The sequence below is a fragment of the Curcuma longa genome, chromosome 11 (assembly GCF_044706935.1).
Source record: "Curcuma longa cultivar G26 ecotype Majalengka, Jawa Barat chromosome 11, ITB_CL_G26_1.1, whole genome shotgun sequence".
NCBI classification, from domain to species: domain Eukaryota; kingdom Viridiplantae; phylum Streptophyta; class Magnoliopsida; order Zingiberales; family Zingiberaceae; genus Curcuma; species Curcuma longa.
In genome coordinates, this window is record NC_133871.1 from 12,388,407 (window position 1) to 12,409,109 (window position 20,703).

The 20,703-nt window shown below is 36.4% G+C and overlaps 2 protein-coding genes and 1 pseudogene across 6 annotated transcripts; 2 read left to right on the forward strand and 1 right to left on the reverse strand.

The window, feature by feature from the left end:
• Positions 1-1,092: 1,092 nt before the first annotated feature.
• LOC141841006 (protein ROLLING AND ERECT LEAF 2-like) lies at positions 1,093-8,734 on the forward strand (annotated as a pseudogene).
• Positions 8,735-9,753: 1,019 nt separating this feature from the next.
• Positions 9,754-13,863, reverse strand: LOC141840107 (protein trichome birefringence-like 14). 3 transcript variants are annotated; one of them, XM_074728007.1, is made up of 5 exons: positions 13,730-13,863; positions 11,770-11,922; positions 11,482-11,670; positions 11,036-11,231; positions 9,754-10,902 (listed from the first exon to the last, which is right to left on the reverse strand). In XM_074728007.1, exons 2-5 carry the CDS (start codon positions 11,918-11,920, stop codon positions 10,077-10,079), a joined length of 1,362 nt encoding a protein of 453 aa, XP_074584108.1. In that variant the 5' UTR covers positions 11,921-11,922; positions 13,730-13,863; the 3' UTR covers positions 9,754-10,076. The 3 variants fall into 3 exon arrangements, with proteins under 3 accessions (XP_074584108.1, XP_074584106.1, XP_074584107.1); XM_074728005.1 differs by having other exon boundaries at positions 11,770-11,987; XM_074728006.1 differs by having other exon boundaries at positions 11,770-11,991.
• A 3,498-nt stretch (positions 13,864-17,361) lies between these two features.
• On the forward strand, positions 17,362-20,072 carry LOC141840323 (putative WRKY transcription factor 4). 3 transcript variants are annotated; one of them, XM_074728265.1, is made up of 6 exons: positions 17,362-17,655; positions 17,764-17,985; positions 18,061-18,159; positions 18,251-18,921; positions 19,573-19,731; positions 19,894-20,072. In XM_074728265.1, exons 2-6 carry the CDS (start codon positions 17,794-17,796, stop codon positions 20,060-20,062), a joined length of 1,290 nt encoding a protein of 429 aa, XP_074584366.1. In that variant the 5' UTR covers positions 17,362-17,655; positions 17,764-17,793; the 3' UTR covers positions 20,063-20,072. The 3 variants fall into 3 exon arrangements, with proteins under 3 accessions (XP_074584366.1, XP_074584365.1, XP_074584367.1); XM_074728264.1 differs by having other exon boundaries at positions 17,362-17,651; XM_074728266.1 differs by having other exon boundaries at positions 17,362-17,501.
• The last annotated feature ends 631 nt before the right edge of the window (positions 20,073-20,703 follow it).

Consider the following 20,703-nt stretch of genomic DNA (forward strand, 5'->3'; position numbering starts at 1 on the left):
CGAATGGGACATTGATGGTCGAACGCTGAGTGCTCGGGAGCACGGGTTCTGAGCATCTATCCCAATTCCGAGTGGAGCGTTGTTGGACAAAGACTAAATACTCGAAGAAGGAGACTCAAGGGTTGGGAATGCTCAGGAAATGAAGCCAGGTGTTCAGGAATAATCTCGAACACCATCATATGTTTTCTTTCTGAGTCGGACTGAGGAGCGAAATCGAAACCCAATTAAGTATGAAACAACTACCATTAGGCGTTGTCAAAAATCATGCGTGGAGACAGCTCAAGCAAGCGGAGCATTGAGAAGGCGTTGACCCGCGTAAGTGTGAAAAGGGGAGCGACTAGCCGAACGGATTTACTCCGACTGCATAAGTGATAAATTTATCACGACTTAAAATTTATAATAAATTAATGATACTTTTAACAAATATTTCTATTTCTAAGAAAAAGTAGCGGGCTATTGTTATTTTAGCTAATGATTATTTACAAGTATTGAACGACGGCATGAAATTGAATTACGTTTATTTAAAAATGATAAAATCTTATGAAAAGACATGTGATAACACTGGTTGACCAATATATTCGACCATATTGTTATGGTTAATAAAATCCTTGAAAAATACATGGAAGGAATATTCATAGAGTAATTCCGTCAATCACGCCTTGATAGACTTAACTAGGTTTAGAAAGTCGAAAAGCCTGCCATGCGGTGCATCATTCCGTATAAAGAAGTTATTGTTTGCTTTTCCATTGCACGTCTTCGACGCGGACTATCTGATCGCGTGATCCTTGTCAAGATCATCTGCATAGAGCATCACAAAATGATTCTTCACTTCCTACATCCAGCCGTCCACAGTTTCGGGCCCACTCTTCCTAAGCGACGAAGCAAGCAGCGCTGTGTTAGAATAAATGCAGAGGATCCGAACCTAAACCTTACTTTCCTTGTGGCCCACAGCCAACCAACACGACGACCAAAAACTACCGCAATCGTAGTCATTTTTATTTGGTAAACAAATAGCCGTCATCATCTTTGTTCTGATCCAATTTACACCTAATAAACCACCAAAAATGAAGCAAAAAAAGAAAACCTCTTTCCCATCCACCCTCCGCATCAACCCAGCGTCGGAGTGCCGGCGATGGGTTGCACTCAATCGGCGATCGAGAACGAGGAGTCCGTCATGCGATGCAAGAACCGCAAGCTCTACCTGCGCGATGCGGTCGCTTCCCGCAACGCCTTCGCCGCTGCGCAAGCCGCCTACGCCGTCGCCCTCAAGAACACCGGGGCCGCTCTCTCCGATTTCGGTAAGAGCGAGCTCAACGACGTAGCTCCATCACACTACCACAAATTTGCCACCGGCGCCTCCTCCTCCTCCTCCTCTGCCTCATGTCGGAATAAAGCCGCCCGTGGAGACCCTCCCTCCGCCCCCGCCTCCTCCTCCGGCTGACCCCTCCATCGCCGCTGCTTCTTTGCAGCGAGCCGCCAGTATGCCTGCCGACGTTAAGGTACCTAAATCCAAAAAGAAGCTGCATAGCAAAATTCCCACCGATTCTGCGATTGAAGAAGAGGACGATGGCGAGCGCGCTGATGATGATCGCTCAACTGCCGGGAGTTCCTCCCCTGCTCCGCCGCCTCGCCTTCATCCTCAATTGCATCCTCGGTCTCAGGAAGCCCGCCCACCTCCTGAGGCCTCCGGGACGTGGGACTTTTTCTTCAGGGTGAACGAGGATATGATGTCGCCCACCCTTAGCCAGCCTGAAGATGAGACCACTTGGCCCCAAAAAAGAAGGTGGAGCAGGACAAAACGGTCAAGGTTAAGACGACGCCTCCACGTAGAGCTGATGAAGTTCATCACCAGGAAACCCCGCTCATGCCCACAAAACTGGTGAATGAGCAACCTCCGTCACCATCCAAATCGGTCAAGAAGGTCGTTAAGCATAGCGCTGCTGTGGAGCAACAGCCTGTTGCATCCGCTGGAGCAACTGAAGCCAAGAAGAATAGAACCATGCCTACTAGTGTAAATCTGCTTCAGATTTTGATCGAACTGGATGACCATTTCCTGAAGGCGTCCGAGAGTGCTCATGAAGTCACAAAGATGCTTGAGACACCTCGTCTGCATTACCATTCTAATTTTGCTGACAATAGAGGTAAGCAAATCGTAGATTATTTGAGATTTTCGATTTCTAATTGTTGCAATCTGTATGGGAAACTCTGTTTTCTCTTATACTTTTCTAGTGCCAAATGAATTCTTCTTAATGACCTACTACGATTGGTGATTGACTATACGTCTACTATCAAAGTAAAGGATTGACCTTTTTCCCTACATATTAGAATGACTATGCTTCACACCTTAGCAAAGCCTGATATAGATCAGAGATAACTATCCAACAAAAACATTTAGAACTCTCACATAGAAAAGAGAACTTCCAAGAATTTCATTAAGATTGAGAATAACTTACATGAGGGGATTTCATTAAGATTGAGAATAACTTACATGAGGGGTTGGGAGTTCCTTTTATAAAATGCAAAAAAAAAAAAATACTTTGAAAAAAATTAACTTATTCCCCAATTATTTGAAATTATTTATATCCTCTGTATGGAGAGGTATCTGTATTGTAATTAATACGGTCCAAAAGAAATGCAATTCTCTACTTTTCTTTTAACAGCAAGCAAGAATGATGAATATAATTACATTGAGAATTTGTACTCTTGCTATTTTCAGGACACATAGATCATTCAGCAATACTCATGCGAGTTATTACATGGAACCGTTCATTTAAGGGCATTTCTCAAGCAGAAAGTGCACAAGATGACTTTGCTAGTGATGAATTGGAAACACATGCAACCATTCTTGACAAGATGCTTGCGTGGGAGAAAAAGCTTTATGATGAAGTTAGAGTAAGTTTCTTACATATTTTTAATGCCAACTTAAAGTTCATATTTTATATTTGGAGTTTATTGGCTGCTAATGCCTGGCAAACTGCATAGCTAGCTGCACAGGAGTATTTCTTTGTTGAAGCTAATTACAGACCTCTCTTAACTCTTAAGCAAATGGAATGATCATTTATTGTTTAGATCTAAATATTAAAAGAGTAAACTTTGTTTAGGCCTTTTAATTCCTTAAATTATAAATTGATAAAACTTGTCGCTGATTCCTAATGACAACAAAGTTTTTTGTTCCTATTGTAATAAATTTTTTCATGTCTCTTGTTGACATTGGTGAATATGAAATTTCATACTCTCGAGACTATGTAAGAAACTTCTAATATGACAATCTTTCATGTTTGTTATATAATTTTTCGTGTCATCCCTTAGGTTTCTATAAGTTAAATAAGCTAATATTCTTTTTTCTTTGTTGGGAAATAACCTTGTGGGTTGTATTGGTTGTGTTACTGTAATGGAGGGTGCTTCTAGCTTGTTTATACTTAGAACATCATTGTGCATGATTAAAAAATATGATACTATTTAATTTATAGAATACTAAATGTTGAAGTGTTGTTGAAATGGGTAAAAATAGAATTAAGATGTGAAACATGGTAAACTAAACTTAATAAAGAGCAAGTCATGGATAAACATAATAAAGAATTAAGTCGCGTGGGCACATGTGAGGATATCTGGTTATTTCATTCAAATAATCGTCTTCGGCCATTTACCCTCATCTATTCTGGGTGCCTTGCAAATAAAGCTTTATATCCCCTACAGTCTTCAATTATTTGATGTGGGTTTCAGTATCAACTCAGGAAGGTACTGCCTTGATGTCAGATCTTTGCAGACCTAGTTGTGGGTCTTAACGAGTGGAAATACAATTAAATTTGTATCTGTTTACTAATTAGATCTGATGTGTGGAATTGAGGTGGGTTTTGGTCTCAATTTGGCTTGCATTATCTTCACCACTATTTGCTTCCATCGTGGATTGTCATAGCACAATCAAACTCCAATGCTTACTACATCGAAATGCTCATGCAAAGCCTCCGTGTGCATCTCATGGTTGGTCCTTTGTCACGAACCCATCTTCAGTTTGCTATTCCATGTCTTTGTTTGATTCTCTCTTGTCACCCATTTTCAGGTAGATCTTTGTTTGATTCTCTCTTGTCACCCATTTTCAGGTAGATTTTGTTTTATAGGTTGAGACAAGCTTGTATCGCATAATGCTGGTGATTCATGGTTGGTACTGAGCGATACAAATGGAGCATATAATTTTCTTAGTGTTGTCATGTTCCTTCTACCTGTGCCCACCGTCATGGGACAAGATTTACAACCACATTTTGATCTATGCTAATTGCTAGATATGCATTTGTTGGTAGGTGGAGTTGGTGTATTGCTAATTAAAATCCAGTATGGAAATAATTTCCATTTGTGTTCAGATTATCTAAGATGATCTTTGGGCCAATTGTGATTTTGCTGCATTTTAGTTATTTTTAAAATTTTTTTATTACATGTTTGCTTTTATTCTCTTCAGAGCATCCCCTAGGTTTTAGTTGTCTGCTTGTAGAAATTTGTTTGCTTGCTAATCTGCTTTTATGAAATGATCTGCCGATCCTTGCTTATTCACATACCTAACTGATACAAGAAAACTTTTTCATAAAATGTCCATATGTTTCTGAACTGCCTTTTAGTTTCATCTATTGTCAGATATCATAATACATTTTAGTCTCTATACAGGCTGGTGAATTTATGAAAATTGAGTATAAGAAAAAGTTGGTTATGCTGAATAAGCTAGAGAAACGTGGCATTAACTCAACAACATTGGGAAGAACCAAGTCAGCTGTAAGCCATTTGCAGACAAGATATATAGTTGATATGCAGTCAATGGATGCAACAGTTTCAGAAATTAATAATCTTCGTGATGATCACCTATATATCAAGCTAGTGGAACTTGTTAATGGGTAAGTTGTTACTTATTGTCTCGCTGGTAGATGGATGTAACTACACGTACATACTTTAAAGCATGCATGTACTTTTTTTCACTTCTGATATGGTGGGATGACACATAACAGTAAGGAATGATGCTGAAATGAGTGTTCTAGTTCTTATGTTTGATTTCTCTGCCTTGGGATATGTACTATTATATACTTCGTCTCTATGATGACCCATCCATGCTGATTTTTATATGCTTCGCTACCAGATTCTATTTTATTCATGCCGTCAACTAGTTGAGTACAGTTGACATGATAAGTTGGGATTTTGAGGCCCTAGCTATGTGATTCAACTGCACGTTCGTTACATCACACTACAAGGGGATCAAGAGGAAGCACAATTACACGACTACAAGTATTGTTGATTGATCCTGGAACCTGACTTGAACTGATTGTTACTTCAGTATTTTATTTGATGAACCCAGGGGATTCCCTTTAAGTCATATCCACCAATATTTTACTATACTCTCCAGGAACAAGCCTAACAGTAGTATGACTTTACTGCAATCCTAAATTCCTAAAAGAAGAGGTTCAATGTCGATTGGTAATGCTGCAATAAGGTATTATTTTCCCAAGTATCTCCCGTTCTTTGCATTGATACTACTAGTTATGAAGGATAATCAATACGGCGAAGTCTAAATTGTTTCTGTGGCAGATGTTTGTAAATCTCACAACAAAAATATCATACTAGACCAGGTGATAAGTTTTCCGAGCATGCACCCTAGTACATCATTAGTCAACTACATGAGGGGACTTCTCTTCTTTATATGGAGTGTGTAACTTCCTCAGCTGAGAGAGAGAGAGAGAGAGAGAGAGAGAGATCAACTTCAGCTATGCATGCCACCCTCAATCTTATGGCCAAATTGAGTTTGCTAATATGTTTTGAGATGTATCTTCCATTCTTGTTTCTTGGTTAGCCTTCACTGGCTTGCTTGAGTTGAATATTGTCACAACAAAAGTATATCAATCTGCATTCAAGCTACTTGAAAGCTCATGTCCTACCTCCTTCCAAACTAACTTTGGTTGACACAGGAGAAATCTACCGCTTCACTTGCTAATCGTAACCAACACCATGTTGGCATGAAGATCTCAACGGTACTGGTCAAAATCATTCTCATATTGGGTGGTACCAACTACAGATCCTATCTAAGCCAGTACATGGGCTTTGGCTCTAAAAGAGGACAGAGGAGGATACTTGTGGAAAACTTGGAGGTGTGAGGCAACAAAACGAATGTGATGATGGTGAGACTCATCTTGCAGTGAGAAGTCAACTCTTGTGCTTCAATTTGAGGATTTCCCTCAAGAAGTCACATGAGGAAAGGGAGAGGAGTCTATCCAACATTGCATGGGGGAGAAGTGGGGCACCACATGGATGCCTTCTTGTGCAGTTGAAGTGGCTGGTCTAGCATTGCGCTTAGGGAGAAAGAAGGCATTTCGTTATTGGCATCATGTGAGGAAAAGTGGATGGTGCATGGAAGGGGTGGAATTGTCAATTTGGTTTATAAACTAATTTTTTGATTTATCATATTGTTAACTTATAAATTTATATTAACTGTGCAGATTAGCATTATTAGATTATAAACTTATTAAATAGAGGGATTAATATTAATTATTAAATTAATAGTTATATTTTTCTATTAATTAACTTTAACATTAACTTAAATACACATAGGTCATTGGAGTTTGAATCTTTCATATGACAAACTTCTATAGTCTCATAACTCATTAGAAAGTATTTCTTTCTATAGTCCTAAAATGTGTTGTTTTTTCTTCTCCTTGGTTTAGACACTGAAACTTATAAGTGATACTTTTGCATAGGCTGGATATTATCTCAGCATGATCATTTCTAGTACAATTCAATGCAGTGCAGTGCTTGCCATACATATAAAAATAGTTTCCAAAGATAAAGAGCTTCTGGGATATGATCTTTTTCTTGTATTTATTGTAAGTCAGCCACAAAATATTTAGATTAGAGCATTACCTGAATCATTGCATTCCATTTGACTGTGCAGTTATCAGAGTTTGATTCAGTGTCAAAGTATATTACTTAAGAATGACAGTATTTGGCTTTTTTTTTGTTGGAAGGCCACCTACCTGCAAACTAACCGTTGTCTACTTAAAGTCCATATCATTCAATTACACTAGTCTATGCTTACTTCTTTTGTGATTTTCTTGTCTGCACCTGCTGCAAATATATGGATGGGTAATAGTTAGCATTAGACTGTAAGACAAACAGCACCTTGAGTCTTGAGATAGACTAAATCATGGTTTGTCATAAAATCAGCGGGTCAACAATCTGCAGAAAACGCTGATCATAATTAGGGCTTCCAAATACTCATTATTCTCATGTTTTTGGATTATTAGAAATTGCTTTGGTCTTCTCTCCTTCTTGATCTAGAAATGGCGCTATTAGAATAAATTGCTAGTGATATGGTTTCAATTCTAACTTGATTTTTTATTAGCTAGCATTCCCAAAATCTGGTTAGCTGTTATGTAGTTCACCAATTTTGAAGATTCCTAAGTAACACCACATATATTAAAATGTTTTCGAGTGTCATTGTGTATCGAAACATAATAACAAACTTGATATTGAGAATTTCCATGCACCTTAATTTGAGTATTTCATAGTTGTTGGTTTAAAGCATGTTCTGAGAAGTTTCTATTTGTAAAAGGCATTGCAATCTAGTCATGACAGATTTATACAAAAACTTGATAAATTTCATTAATGTGAGTTCATCTTAAATTTAGCTTCTTATTTCTGACCATTATTTCCATTTGATCAGAATGGCTAGGATGTGGGAGAAAATGTGCTTGCATCATCGCAGCCAGCTTAAATTGATAAAGGACATCAGAACCATTGACATTCAACTTCCTCTGAGGGAAACAAGTCAACAACATCATAAACGAACTGTCGAGCTTAGAAATATAGTAGGAGAATGGGATTTACAGTTACAAAAGCTCATCGATCATCAGAAGGACTATATAAAATTCCTGAACAGTTGGTTGAATTTGAACATTATCCCACTTGAGAACAGTGGAAAGGAGACAATATCTCCACGGAGGCAAACTGACCCCCCTATCAAGGTCCTGCTACATGATTGGCAAGATCAGTTAGAGAATCTTCCACTGACCCGTGCTAAGACTGCCATAGGTAGCTTCTCAGATTCATTGCATGCAGTTGTTCTGTGTCAAATTGATGAGCTAGACATGAAGTTGAAGTGGGATGATGCCCGACGGGATCATGAGCGAAGAAAACGAGATTTCGAGGAATGGAATCTAAAGTACATGCAGAAGATGGCAGAGGCCACTGGCGCAAGCAATGGTGACAGAAAAGAGGGCACATATGAGCAGGATAATATCACGGAGAGGAGGATTGCTGTAGAAAATGCAGATATCAAGCTGAAGGGTGCAGAAGAAGCCTACAGAAAGCAATGCAAGGTGGTGAGGGACAAGTCTCTGGCGAGTCTCAGAACACACCTACCAGATCTCTTTCGAGTTATGTCAGATTTCTCTTACTCGTGTTCGGAGATGTACAAAAATCTTAGTTCCGTCACTCTATCACATAACCCGGCAAAGGATAGTTGAAGTATCTCTCTAAAGTTTTTCTTTTTGATACGTACCTGATTTTATGTTTTATATAATTCGCTGTCAGTGATTTTCCTGCTCATTTACGACTTTAGCTGGTGAGCCTGGTAGTGATAGGAGATAATATACAACGGCATTGCTGTTAGCATGTCAATTCATTGTTACAAAAATGATGATTGTACAAATATTTGTTCGCACGTGTAGAAGTTATATGATTGCCTCTATAGTTTTCCTGTTAAGATGACATCTCATGCTGTTGTCTTTTCATGTTTTATGGTTTACTGATTAAGAAGAGTTCGCAGACAGATTTCCAACAAAAATTAGTCATTTTGATGATGGATGACTTAAGTAGGTTGAATCAAGTTTACATTAGCAAAACTTGGATGTAATCCAACAAAAATTACATTATTTAAATGAAATGAGTTCACATTGTTTCACATCTTAATCATGATGATGCAGCATACTGAGATTAAATTGGTCATTTTGATGACTTTAGAACGTTGGATCAAATGGAGAAAAAAAAATGTGAAAATTCCACAGTTTTAGTGAAGGCAACTATTGAAGATTGAATGCACTCTCTAATGAATTAGAATTTTATCTTTTAAGAGCATGTTCAAGACTTGTCATATGGGCAGGCTTGCGACTGCTTATCTATAACTAAACATATGAGATGATGTTTGCTTGTGTTTTCTCATAATTATTTAGATCTAGAGAGCAGGATTTTAGTGCTTTCTTGCTCATTTGTACTTAAACCTATTGCTTCTATCAATTGATAAAATCCTGATATACAGCTTTGCGATTGCTGGCTGTAGCATTTCAAGTCGCACCTATATCAAAAATCTATTTGGCGATGATTCAAGGCAAACTAAGGTATCTATCATATTAAAGTTGATCGAGCTCTTAGAAATTGTGTTGCTATTACAAATTTAATCACAACAAATGTTATCAGCCCAACTCCATCATGTGGTCTAACCTTGCATTTAACTAATTTTAATATTTAAACGCGTCTAGAAATTTATATAATAATATATTTCATATGTTCATATCTTTTACGTTTCCCATGTAGATATATTACCTTCATTATTTCGCTTTAATGGACAATTTGATATTTTAACTGTCTATTTTTTAAATGCAGTTTGATTTTTGCATATAATGCAAAAAAAAAAAAGAAGAAAAGAAAGTAGACTTTGAAAATGCAATACCTGTAGTTGCAATATTTTTGCATGCTAGAATAACTACCTAATGAATTCAAGCTTATACAAATAGGGAATAAATGCTCACTAACAGGAACTAATACATCAATTTTAATGGCGTTGTATAATCTATAACATCAAATACGAATCAACAGGCCGGGAAAACAATCTGATTTGATACCGAAACCAGATTTACATGATATCCTCCTCATCAAAAATCTTCATGTTGATCATCCTGCAAGGATACATTTAAAATGGGAGCAAAACGTCTGACTTTAAAACCCACCTCTTTCTGTCTCCAGTTTTCTACCTTCGCAATGTCAATGTAAAACTTCAAGGACGGGAGAAAGAATGAGATGAATAATTTCATCAGACGATAAAAGAAAACCTAAAGCTGTGCAGCCAGGACCTCATTCCATGTATCAGGTATACCTGGCAGGCACCAGTGCAAACAATCTTGAATACCTGGTGTGCCTTTGACACTGTACTTGGATATATGACCTTCATCCCTCAGTTGGGATAACCCAGTGATATCCAAAAGCACAACCCTTGTGCCGTTGACTGGGCTTAAGGCAGCAACATTATTAGCAGCATTCTGTGATACTGTGCTCCCTCCAGCGAGAGGCCTGGTATTATCGCAAGTACCACCAGAATTCCACTCTCCGTTGAAAAAGTGCCTGGGAGAAATTGATCTATAAAATGCTTTCAGTCTTGGATGGTGTTGTAACTGACTATCTAACCACTTGATGACACTGTGAACAGCAAAGTCTTTGGCACTGCCCATGGCTGCAAGTTTTCTGTCAGTGTTAGGTGATCCATTAACAAACATTTCCCACCTATTAGCTCTTAGCTTCCCTCTGTTCCAGTGGTGGCCGGTGTTCAGTACCAGAACGTCAAATTTATGGAGATTTTGCCTTAAAAATGATGTTGGCTGATCAAGGTGCATCGCGTAACTAGTAGCTGGGTTTGACACATTTAGAGGTTCAATATCACAGAGCGTTGCAGACCAATAGTACAAGATGGTTGTGTTAGTGCTTGGGAACCGGTAAGCCCAACCATTTGGCCGTTTATCATCCGGGCTCATGGTAAAACCATACTGTAGCCCAACATCTTCGACATCTGGTCTTTCTTTACCACCAGTGACCATACACATTAGTGACTGAAATTGTTGTCTCCCCAATGAATCTCCTACAAGTGCAATCGTGTCCTGCATCCTGCAAACATTCAACCCGTTGATAAAAGAGTTGATTTATCTGTATCAACATAATAAGATAAACCTGTGCCCAGAGCTATGACAATCAATCAGCAGCAAAGATAATTGACCATAACAAAATAAATAACTAGCACCTCCTCAAGAAACTGGAACCCTCAAACTCTGGCATATCACAACTTTCTGGTTTCCATCTGAATTTCTCATAGGAGAAATCTTCACGCTGGGTTAATCTGCATGACCAAGTTTCAGAGAGCCATTGCTTACATTCAAATCCAGAATATAAAGGTCTGCCCTCGTCTTCCACCCATTTCCCCTTGGCGAAGTTGCATGCTAAGAGAAACAATATATGATAGCACTTTAGAAGATGATTTCCAAATGTTTCTAAAATGTGAGTCAAACATGACAAGCATGATAAATGAATTTCTATCCTATTGCATCATTCATCATATGCTAAAATTTCTCCCATATTCCATGATGACTTTAAATATGAAGAATACACTCATCCAAAAAAAACGGAAACAGGATTACACAGGAGAGAAATATGTACAATATGAAGGATCTTAAAGAATAAAACATTTACTTTTTATTTTTACAGTCTGCAACTCAAAACCCTTGTTTTCTTCTGTTTCTTTACTGGATGTTGTCAAACCTACTGGATTATCACTAAGAACTTGAACCACTGTTTCACTAGTCTGATGAACAGAGGTGTCTGAATCTGGAAAGTCTTCCTCTGCTAATGGATGCTCGTGAACATATTTCACATTGGCAACTGCAATAAGAACGAGTCAGATCCTCTAACTCATCAGAGTAAAGAATATAACAATGACAAAGGTGGGAGAAATCATTCGAATGAAATAATATAACCAACCTTGAGGAAAGAAATCCTGCTCCTGTTGTTGGTGAAAAGGATCTTGGTGTGGAATTCTCTCCCATTTCCAAATAAGTAATGTTGTGAAGACGATGACAAGAGTGAGTGAAAGCTGCTTACCTTTCAGTCCATTCAGACATCCCAATTTCATACCTTAACAAGCGAGCCAAATCACCTTTTAGCTTAAGTATTTGGATTACGTCATATGACACAATTTCCTGTCTTCCAAAGAAAAAAATAAAAAAAGTGGCTGGCACAAGGTCAAATTGGGCTTTATGCGAATGGAATAATCAAATAGCTTCATGAAGAATATATGTTAAAATCATTCAGATCATCTCTAGTCTCTCTCTCTTAAATTACCACCTGATTACAGAAAATTTATCAACCTTCCATTCCAATATTTTTACCTCTTAGGTTGCAGACTGCACAAACCATATCATCGAACCTAACCAGAATACATAAAGCTCTTGGTTTCCAATTTCCATAATAAATTCCTTGTTGATCTATGGATGCTAAATCATAAACCGGGCGACAAATTCCTTTGCCAGATAAATTTAAATTCTTTCATAGAATAACACATAAGCATAAACCACACACCCATGTTTACAACAGCTATAGTAGAAAAATACCAAGAATATTAAAGAAATCTCGATTTCCAAGAAGACCTTCATCTCACAATTGTTAAACACTAAAGTTAAGTCCACAAAAGCTTTTGGCAGGGGTAATGGTAATATACTATATAGAAAACTCTCATTAAATAAGGTGAAGTAGGGCAGGAAATCATGGAGTTGAAACCACACTGATGCTAAACCTAGATATTGCAGTTTGGCAGATTCACATTTGACTTACTGTAGGATGTCATTGTTGCTACTAAAAAAATTTGTTTATCATCATCACACGATTGAATAATATAGTAAATAAAAAATCTAAAAAGTATACTTTTATTTATAAATTACGCAACAGGCCATATTGCTCAGTGATGGAACCATCCATTTCTACACGGTTTTTACTCCAGAATATTAAGCCAAACCAAAGTTACCTAGAAGGAAATATGCAAGTAAACAAGGACAAAGCAAGTGATAAAATCGATTTCCTCAACTAGATTAACTTTTCTTATTTTTATCGACTAAAATAATTGGGGCATATAACATGATTTGAATGTCGTTTTCCTAACATGACGGTGATTAATCCTCTTCCAATAGAATTGCCCTTGAAATTTTCTTGATATTTATAAACTCTATCTGTGATGAGATGTGGATGAGGTCAAGCATTTTTTTGATGAAATTTGTCTACTCAGCCTTAGAAAGTTATTGCAGGAATGACTAAAGTTAATGAGATTCTTAACTTGCATGATAAAAACACAACTGAAATGATACTTTCGGAATCCAACAATACTTATGCCAATGATCCAGAGCAAACGCATTAGATTACATGAGGATAGCCATGCAGAGAGTATGAGGATGAGTGATTAATCAAGCAAACTAATCAAGGAGGATACGATTATCCATAAGTTACAGTTTTCTTTATGCACCATATTTCCAACTCAGTTATGCATAAGACTAAAATATGAAGTGGAAAGAGACCAAAAAACAAAAAAAGTGTTCATCCAACATCTACCGGTCGCAGTCCTTGCGCATGAAGTTGACGAAACATACAAAACATTCAAATTTTTGGCATCCAAAGCTAATTTCGAAAAAAAAAAAAAAACTAAGGAACATCAGAGATCCGTATAACATGTCTCGTTGGGCAAAATCAAGCTAAGAATTTTAAAAAGAAAAACTCAGACTTGCCTGGCCAAACTTCCGAGTTAACATCTGAGATTAGTTCAAGAAACTAATCATCTAACACAAATATACAACCAAACGCTACAGGATAAAACACGGTATTCCCATTTTCCAAGTTTCATTTTTCCAGATGAAAACTAACAGACGATGTAGAAGAAGGGAAAATCGGTCCGTACCGGTGCAGGGCGGGATCCAACCGGAGCGGCGGAAAAGAGATCAATGACGGAGAGGAAGAAGAAAGGGGACGAGAGCGTGGCCGTGGCTAAGAATGGTTTGTGGAGGTGGCGGAGAAGTGAACGGTCAGCCATCCACCGAGTTCTCCGACAAAACACAAAGCGGAGAGGATTCCAATATATCGTTCGAGGTTTCGGATCACATACCGGGTGTTACTCACGCCGTTACGCAGATACTTTGAAATTACCAAATTATATAACTGTTTTTGAAAAAAGTATGCACACGTCGGATCAATTACTCAAGTTAAAAGAATAATAATAATAACAAATATCAATTTCAAAAAATATTAAAAGTGTAATAATGATGAAAGGGAATTTTAAAAATATGTGTGCTTTTTGATAAATTCTAAAATATACATTTAAGGATTCAACCCTTATTTTCCATTTTAACTTAAGCCTTAAACATGTGTGGCACATTAAGACAGACAATTAAGTTAATGCTTTTAAGCAAAGACTAATGGTTAAACATGTCTAACCTTTACAAATTTGCCAAAGAAATCTTTTTTAATCATATAATAAATTTATCTAATTTTTGCCTCTTTGATTTGAATGTTCGGAATATATAATATAAATCACATGATACATGATCACAAATAAATAAAAATCTCGATATTTAAATATCATTATCTCTTTATTGTTTTTTCTTCCTTTTGTTATTTTACTAATGTTTTGGAAACACATTTGAGATATAATACCAGATAGTTGTGGCTTTGATCGTCAAATTGATTAAACTGATTAATCAAAAAAATAATATTAAAGATATAATTTATAGTTTATTATGTATAAAATATGTTATATGTGCTCAATAATATATTAAAAATAATGAGAGACATTGAAAATAATATATTAAAATTATAGTTTAAATTGATTAGCAGTCAAGTTATTATATTGTTCTCTCAAACAAGCATGACTGATTGCAATTTGTTAATTTTATATTTTTAAAAGTAAAAAAATAAATAAATTCACTTATAAATATAAATGAAAGTTTTAATTCTACTGTTCTGTCATTTTTTTTTTATTTTACCTTGATCCAAATAAGTCAAATTGTTTGAATGAAAAGGTGTTTTGGTCTGGCACACAACGAAAAGTGTTCTTGTTTCGAATAGGGTGGCCCTGTTTGGATAAGTATTTTATTATAAATACTTTATAAATATAAAAAATAATATTAAATTATTTAAAATATATAAAAATTGGCACATCATTATAAGTATAGCCACCCTAGGTGGAACCTTTTTTTTTTTTTTGTTTGTTTCGTCCCCGGAGCGGTGCAATAGGACATCCAGTTGTGAAAGAATGGTTCGATCCCCAGCTATGACATATTTACAAGAATTTTTTTTTAAAATGGGGAACGCAATCAAAAGATGTTGAGCATCTGGATTGGCCGACGTATGCGCTTCCCGATTTATCTTGGTGGTCGGTGGGAAACTTCCATGGGACCGGACCGATCACCCCAGGGATTGAGTCCATGAGACTGACTAGGATTTATCATTTTTTTTATTTCATATATATATATATATATATATATATATATATATATATATATATATATGTGGCATTAAATAAACATAAAATTTTCAAAATCTGGAAGAGCAATGTCCGGACAAAAAAGGAATTAGCTATTGGTAATTAATTAGGGATGATAATTGTTTGATATTGATTTAACAGAGAAAAGGTAAACTTATATAATTGGATTATATTTGTAAATAGAAAATTAAATCCAAAAGATTTATAGAAAGGAATAATGATAAGAAGAGATATGTGTAAAGTGGCAACATCATCATACAAGGACAATTTTAAAGTTTAGGGAATTCTAGTGCAATCATGCTAACAGTTTATGTTCAACTAAGTTATTCTTTAAAAAATAATTTTATATATTTGAAATAAAATGTAATGATTTATTTATCTTATTGATGTGTACGGAAAGTTCATGACCTGGCTCAAGGGATAGGCTTTTAAAAGCTTATCCTGGGCTCTAATTTTTTTATTGAGCTTTCAAAAACATGCGCTCCCTTTTTCTCTCTCATCGATATTCCTACGTTATTTTTCTTTTTCGTCCATTGATTCAGTATCTTTCTATTCCTTTATTAATGATACTCGAATATTCTTTTTCTCTTTCATCGATAATCTTTCTCGATAAAAATAAAAAAAATAAAAGTCCTTTATACATTCAATATAAAGCAGTTGTTAGTTTTTTTTAAGCATCAAATTGATTTTTTTGTTGCCTAAATTGAAAATTGAACACCTTTAATTTATTTCATATTTTTAGATGAAAATGTTTTACCATTAGCGTTTGAATTTTGAAATCTTTTTACAATATGACATGTTATATGATATTAATGATATAAATTTATTTTCAGAATTAAATATTTTAAAAATAATAATAAATTCAGAATTAAAAATAAATAAATCTTATAAAAATATATATAAAACTTCAGTACATAAATAGTTTATAAAATGCTATTGATAATACCTATTAATATATTTTCAATTGTTTTTTTTAAATTAGCATTAATAAAGTTTTTAATAAGGTTAAATAATTTAATAATTTTATTAATAAAAAAATTATTATCAAAATTTGAATATAAAATTTTATTACTAATTTTACTTCAAGTTTTAAAAAATAATTACTTTTTTAAAAATACATATTTAATTATTATTTTTTATCTATCTAAAGAGTTGAAACGGCTTTGGTGCGATCAAGTTGATTTAATAACTATTAAAGGCGAGGCATAACTACTAAAGGCCAGGCAAATCTTAGGTGAACCAATAAAGAATAGCAGGTGTAAAAATAAAAGCTGAGCTAATTAGTACATTTGACTAAGGACCTATATATCAAAAAGTCTTATCTTGGGCCACATAAAAGTGTATAACAAAGTGAGGACCTGAACCATTAGAGTTTACACATATGTGAATTATAATCTTCAAGTTCACATTTTCGAGTTTAATTTTAATTAGTTTAATTTCCTTGATTGAAATATTTGTCATCTAAAGAAAAATAAATTCTTTTGACATAGTTTATAACTAAGCTAGCTTGATCTTCAAATTTTACGTGAGCTTAATTATAAGGTGTGATTAAACAAGTAAAATCAACATATTTAAAATGATTAAATCGATTGATGACCGTTCTAATCAAATGGGGTCCTGAGTAGATTATTAAATCGACTGCAATCATTTTGCTCAAGATAAAGTCACTTTTCTTTTTGAACTTAGTCAATTCAAAAGAACTTATTTGATGGATAAGATCATTAAAGAGACTAATTAATTAAGCCTACTTGAAAGGACTAAATGAATTGATTTTGATTTGAGTCGATATAAGCTGGCATTCGACAGAAATTAATGCTTAAGAACTTTTTTCAGAGACGACAATAGAAGTAATTAAATTTAACCCCAAAAAAATATTTTTGTTGAAAATTAATAATTATCATTAATGTCAAATATAAATATATATTTTGTGCGGAGGAAATCCCTGGACTTCTGCCTCGCCTCCCTCCCCTCACCAAACAGTCTCACCTAACTCCATCTCACAGGCCACTTCTGTGAAACAAACGAAGCTTTCTTGGATCGTGCAAATTCTTTTAATCACCGGATAATTATTTCTTTCTGCAGCAATGGAAAGTAATCGTTTGATGGTAGTCTCGTTTCAAACCTAACGGTCTTCACTCTTGGTACCTGATGGTCGTCCCGATTCCCATCCTGGGAACGAATTATAGCAGATGTATTTGCAAGCAATCCTTCTCTGTTTCTTTCTCTACTGTTTAATTCTCTCTTCCAACACCCACTCCTGCATGCTCCTTGACGGACCTCGCAAAGATTTCTGCAAATAATCAATTACTCTTCTCCGGCCGGTGCTTGTTTCCATATGTTTGTAGGTTGCAATATTAATTAATCTGTTGAACTGCTTGTTTTTGCTCTCCATGCACTGTCTCGCATTAACTGTTTGGGCTAGTTTAAACTAATTTCTCTCGTGGGATTGGAAGGATTTGCTGAGGCAGCTGGTTGATGTAGAAATGCAAGATGCGAAGAGCGTGCAGATCTCGAAACCAGTGGCGTCGAGGCCTTCTCGAGGCTTTAGGTCCTTCCCTGAGCTCCCGACGAGTTCTTCTGCGTTCCTTGCTGAAAAACCAATCGCCAGCAAACCAAAAGCTACCAGATTTAGAGCAGCATCCTGTGACTCGGCGGCTAAAGCCGTCTCACTGATGGTGAGTTGATCTGAGATGAGAAGTTTTTGATATAATTAGAATGGAAAATAACAATTCTTCTGCATCTCCCTGCAGGAAGATACGTCGGCGACGGAGATGACAAGATCAAATATTCTGGTCAAGCCCACAGCAAAACCAGTTTCCCGAGCCACTGCTTCTCTCTTGTCGAGCCTGGTTAGTGTTTCAGTCTTATGCATGATATGATCGATGCGATCAAAAAACTTGTTATTGATTTTAATGTTACTATGCACTTTTTCATGAGCAGGGGAACGCTGATTCCACTCGGCAACCACCAGTTACGAACAACCAATTCGTGGATCGAGCAAAACCAAATCACCACTCGTCTTCACAGCACGAACTGAAGCAGACATTAGAGGCCTCAAACTCGATGCGACAAAGCCAAGAGCTCGACACGAGAAATCAACAGCCGGCAGGGCAAGATCGGCAATCTTACGATGGCTATAACTGGAGAAAGTATGGGCAAAAGCAGGTGAAAGGCAGCGAGTATCCGCGAAGCTACTACAAGTGCACATATCCCACATGTCCAGTCAAAAAGAAAGTCGAGAGGTCGTTTGATGGCCAGATCGCCGAGATTGTGTACAAGGGTGAGCACAACCACCCGAAGCCTCAGCCTCCAAAGCGAGTCGCGCCGGGTTTGCAAGAGCAGGCCTTTGCTGCCGTCGCCGTCGACGAGAACAGTAGAGAGACGACGGGCAATCTGTCATGGAGCAGCTCTCTGTTGGAGGTTAACCCCAAGGAACTGTCCATGGCACCAAGCTTCTCTGCGCAGGTGCAGTACGTGCCTCATCATCGTCTAATTAATTCCAATTACGGCGGCATCACCAACCAGACCGATAGCTCTACGATTCAGGTCTGCACAGTCCCGACTAGTGCGGGAGCAATGGATGATTGCATGCTCCATGATTGCAAGAGAAGGTATGCCTGCTGCAATTTATTATACTGCATAAAAAACTTAGGTATGAATAGAGAAGGGCACAATTCATAGTAGAGAACGAAATGAACTAAACCAGATCAAACTGAATCAAATCACATCATAAGATGAATTATTGAGTAAGGCAGGGGAGGCTTGTCTTTTTGTTTGTATCTTGACGAGCCACCTGTGAACAAGTGTGCTAGGCTATGTGGACCAATGGCAGCAGTATGGACCGTACTGGTATTAGGTATGTTTTTCTGTCATTCTCGCAACGAGATGGAGATTGGCGAGTGCGATGACAAATGCCCACCTCCAGAATTATGGTGTGTACAAGGCATTATTGGCAATTAGAAAATCTAGCAGAGAAGTGAATTTTCTTCTACTAGACAAAAGCTTCACGAGGCACTGATAGAGAAGGCAAAGTCGATGTGATTTTTACGGGCTACCGTAGACGACTTGTCATAAAAAGCTACGATCGTATGAAATTATCACAGCCAGTGATGGCCCAAAATAAATGAATCTGTCGTTGCTTTGTGACAACCAAAAGCTGAAATCAATCTGCGGCCTCAAAATATTATACTGTATATTATACAATCTTATTTGTTCATTCATTATATTATTGTATCAACTTAACCAGTTCTTTCGTGTCTCAGGAAGAATGGAGACCCAATCAGTGGTACAAATAGCGTTGGAGAAACTTTTACAGACCCTCAATCAGTGATTCAAACCTCTGCAGAATCTAACATCTCCGGAGATGGCTATCACTGGAGAAAATATGGACAAAAAGTAGTGAAAGGCAATAGTTATCCGAGGTAACTTTTTGTTTTTTGCTCATTTCATTATAAATTTTCTTCTCATGTTCTCGTTTGTTCTAAGCCAGAGTCAAAAAATAATTCAACATGATCTGTGACCCAAAGTATATATATATCTACGTTTACCTTCATGTAGTCAAGAAAGATTAACTGTTGTTGCAGAAGTTATTACAAATGCACAGCCCCTAAGTGTAATGTGCGCAAGTATACTGAGAGGGCTTCGGATAATCCCAACTATATCGTGACGACGTACGAGGGAAAGCATGATCACGAGATGCCAATGAAGAGGACAAATTTGGTTGTGACTAATACTGAAACACCGCCTTCTTGAGAATGATCAACTTGAAGCATACATCATTTACAAGGAAAAGAAAGCAATTATTTCAAAACATTCTGCAAGGACAAAAGAGGTTAATGGACATAGAGAAGGAGTTTAATCATTACTGAGTGTTTATTTAGCTTTTGTCTTCCTTCGCTTTACATTATCTCAATGTACAAATTTTTTATACATTGCATTGTTGTAGATTCCCAAACGTTTGGTATTTATAATCACGGGAAAAATAATAAATTATTGTACTAGCTACGTCAAACAGCTTTCTCTCTACTGTAATAAAACTATGTAAATGAAAATAATAATAATAATTATAATTATTATTATTATGCATACAGGGTGTATATATCAAGAAGTGGGGAAGACGTAGTTTGGACAATTTAGATTACAAGGGCCTAAATTTGGCATTTTGATATATCAACAGCCTATATCTAGGGGATTGCTCTTTTCTCTATTTTGATTATCACAAAAACCACGTATTTGAGCTTTGTTTCAAGACTTTACAACTAATAAATTTACAACAATAATCATTTTAATCTTCTTAAATTGCTTCTCTTCCAGGAACACGGTCATGACACTCAACACAGTTTCCTGATTTTCAAGACAATAAACATACGACAATGCAATTCAATCTTCAGAAA

What these genes read in the sequence shown, in the direction of transcription:
- LOC141840107 (XM_074728007.1), bottom strand. Translation starts at nt 11,920, where the DNA reads ATGAAATTGGGATGTCTGAATGGACTGAAAGGTAAGCAGCTTTCACTC. An exon ending in GCAGACTGTAAAAATAAAAA is followed by an intron (nt 11,232 to 11,481) that starts GTAAATGTTTTA and finishes TGTTTCTCTTAG; the next exon opens with CATGCAACTTCGCCAAGGGG. An exon ending in GGTTCCAGTTTCTTGAGGAG is followed by an intron (nt 10,903 to 11,035) that starts GTGCTAGTTATT and finishes GAATGTTTGCAG; the next exon opens with GATGCAGGACACGATTGCAC.
- LOC141840323 (XM_074728264.1), top strand. An exon ending in CTTCTCTCTTGTCGAGCCTG is followed by an intron (nt 18,160 to 18,250) that starts GTTAGTGTTTCA and finishes TTTCATGAGCAG; the next exon opens with GGGAACGCTGATTCCACTCG. An exon ending in AAAGGCAATAGTTATCCGAG is followed by an intron (nt 19,732 to 19,893) that starts GTAACTTTTTGT and finishes CTGTTGTTGCAG; the next exon opens with AAGTTATTACAAATGCACAG.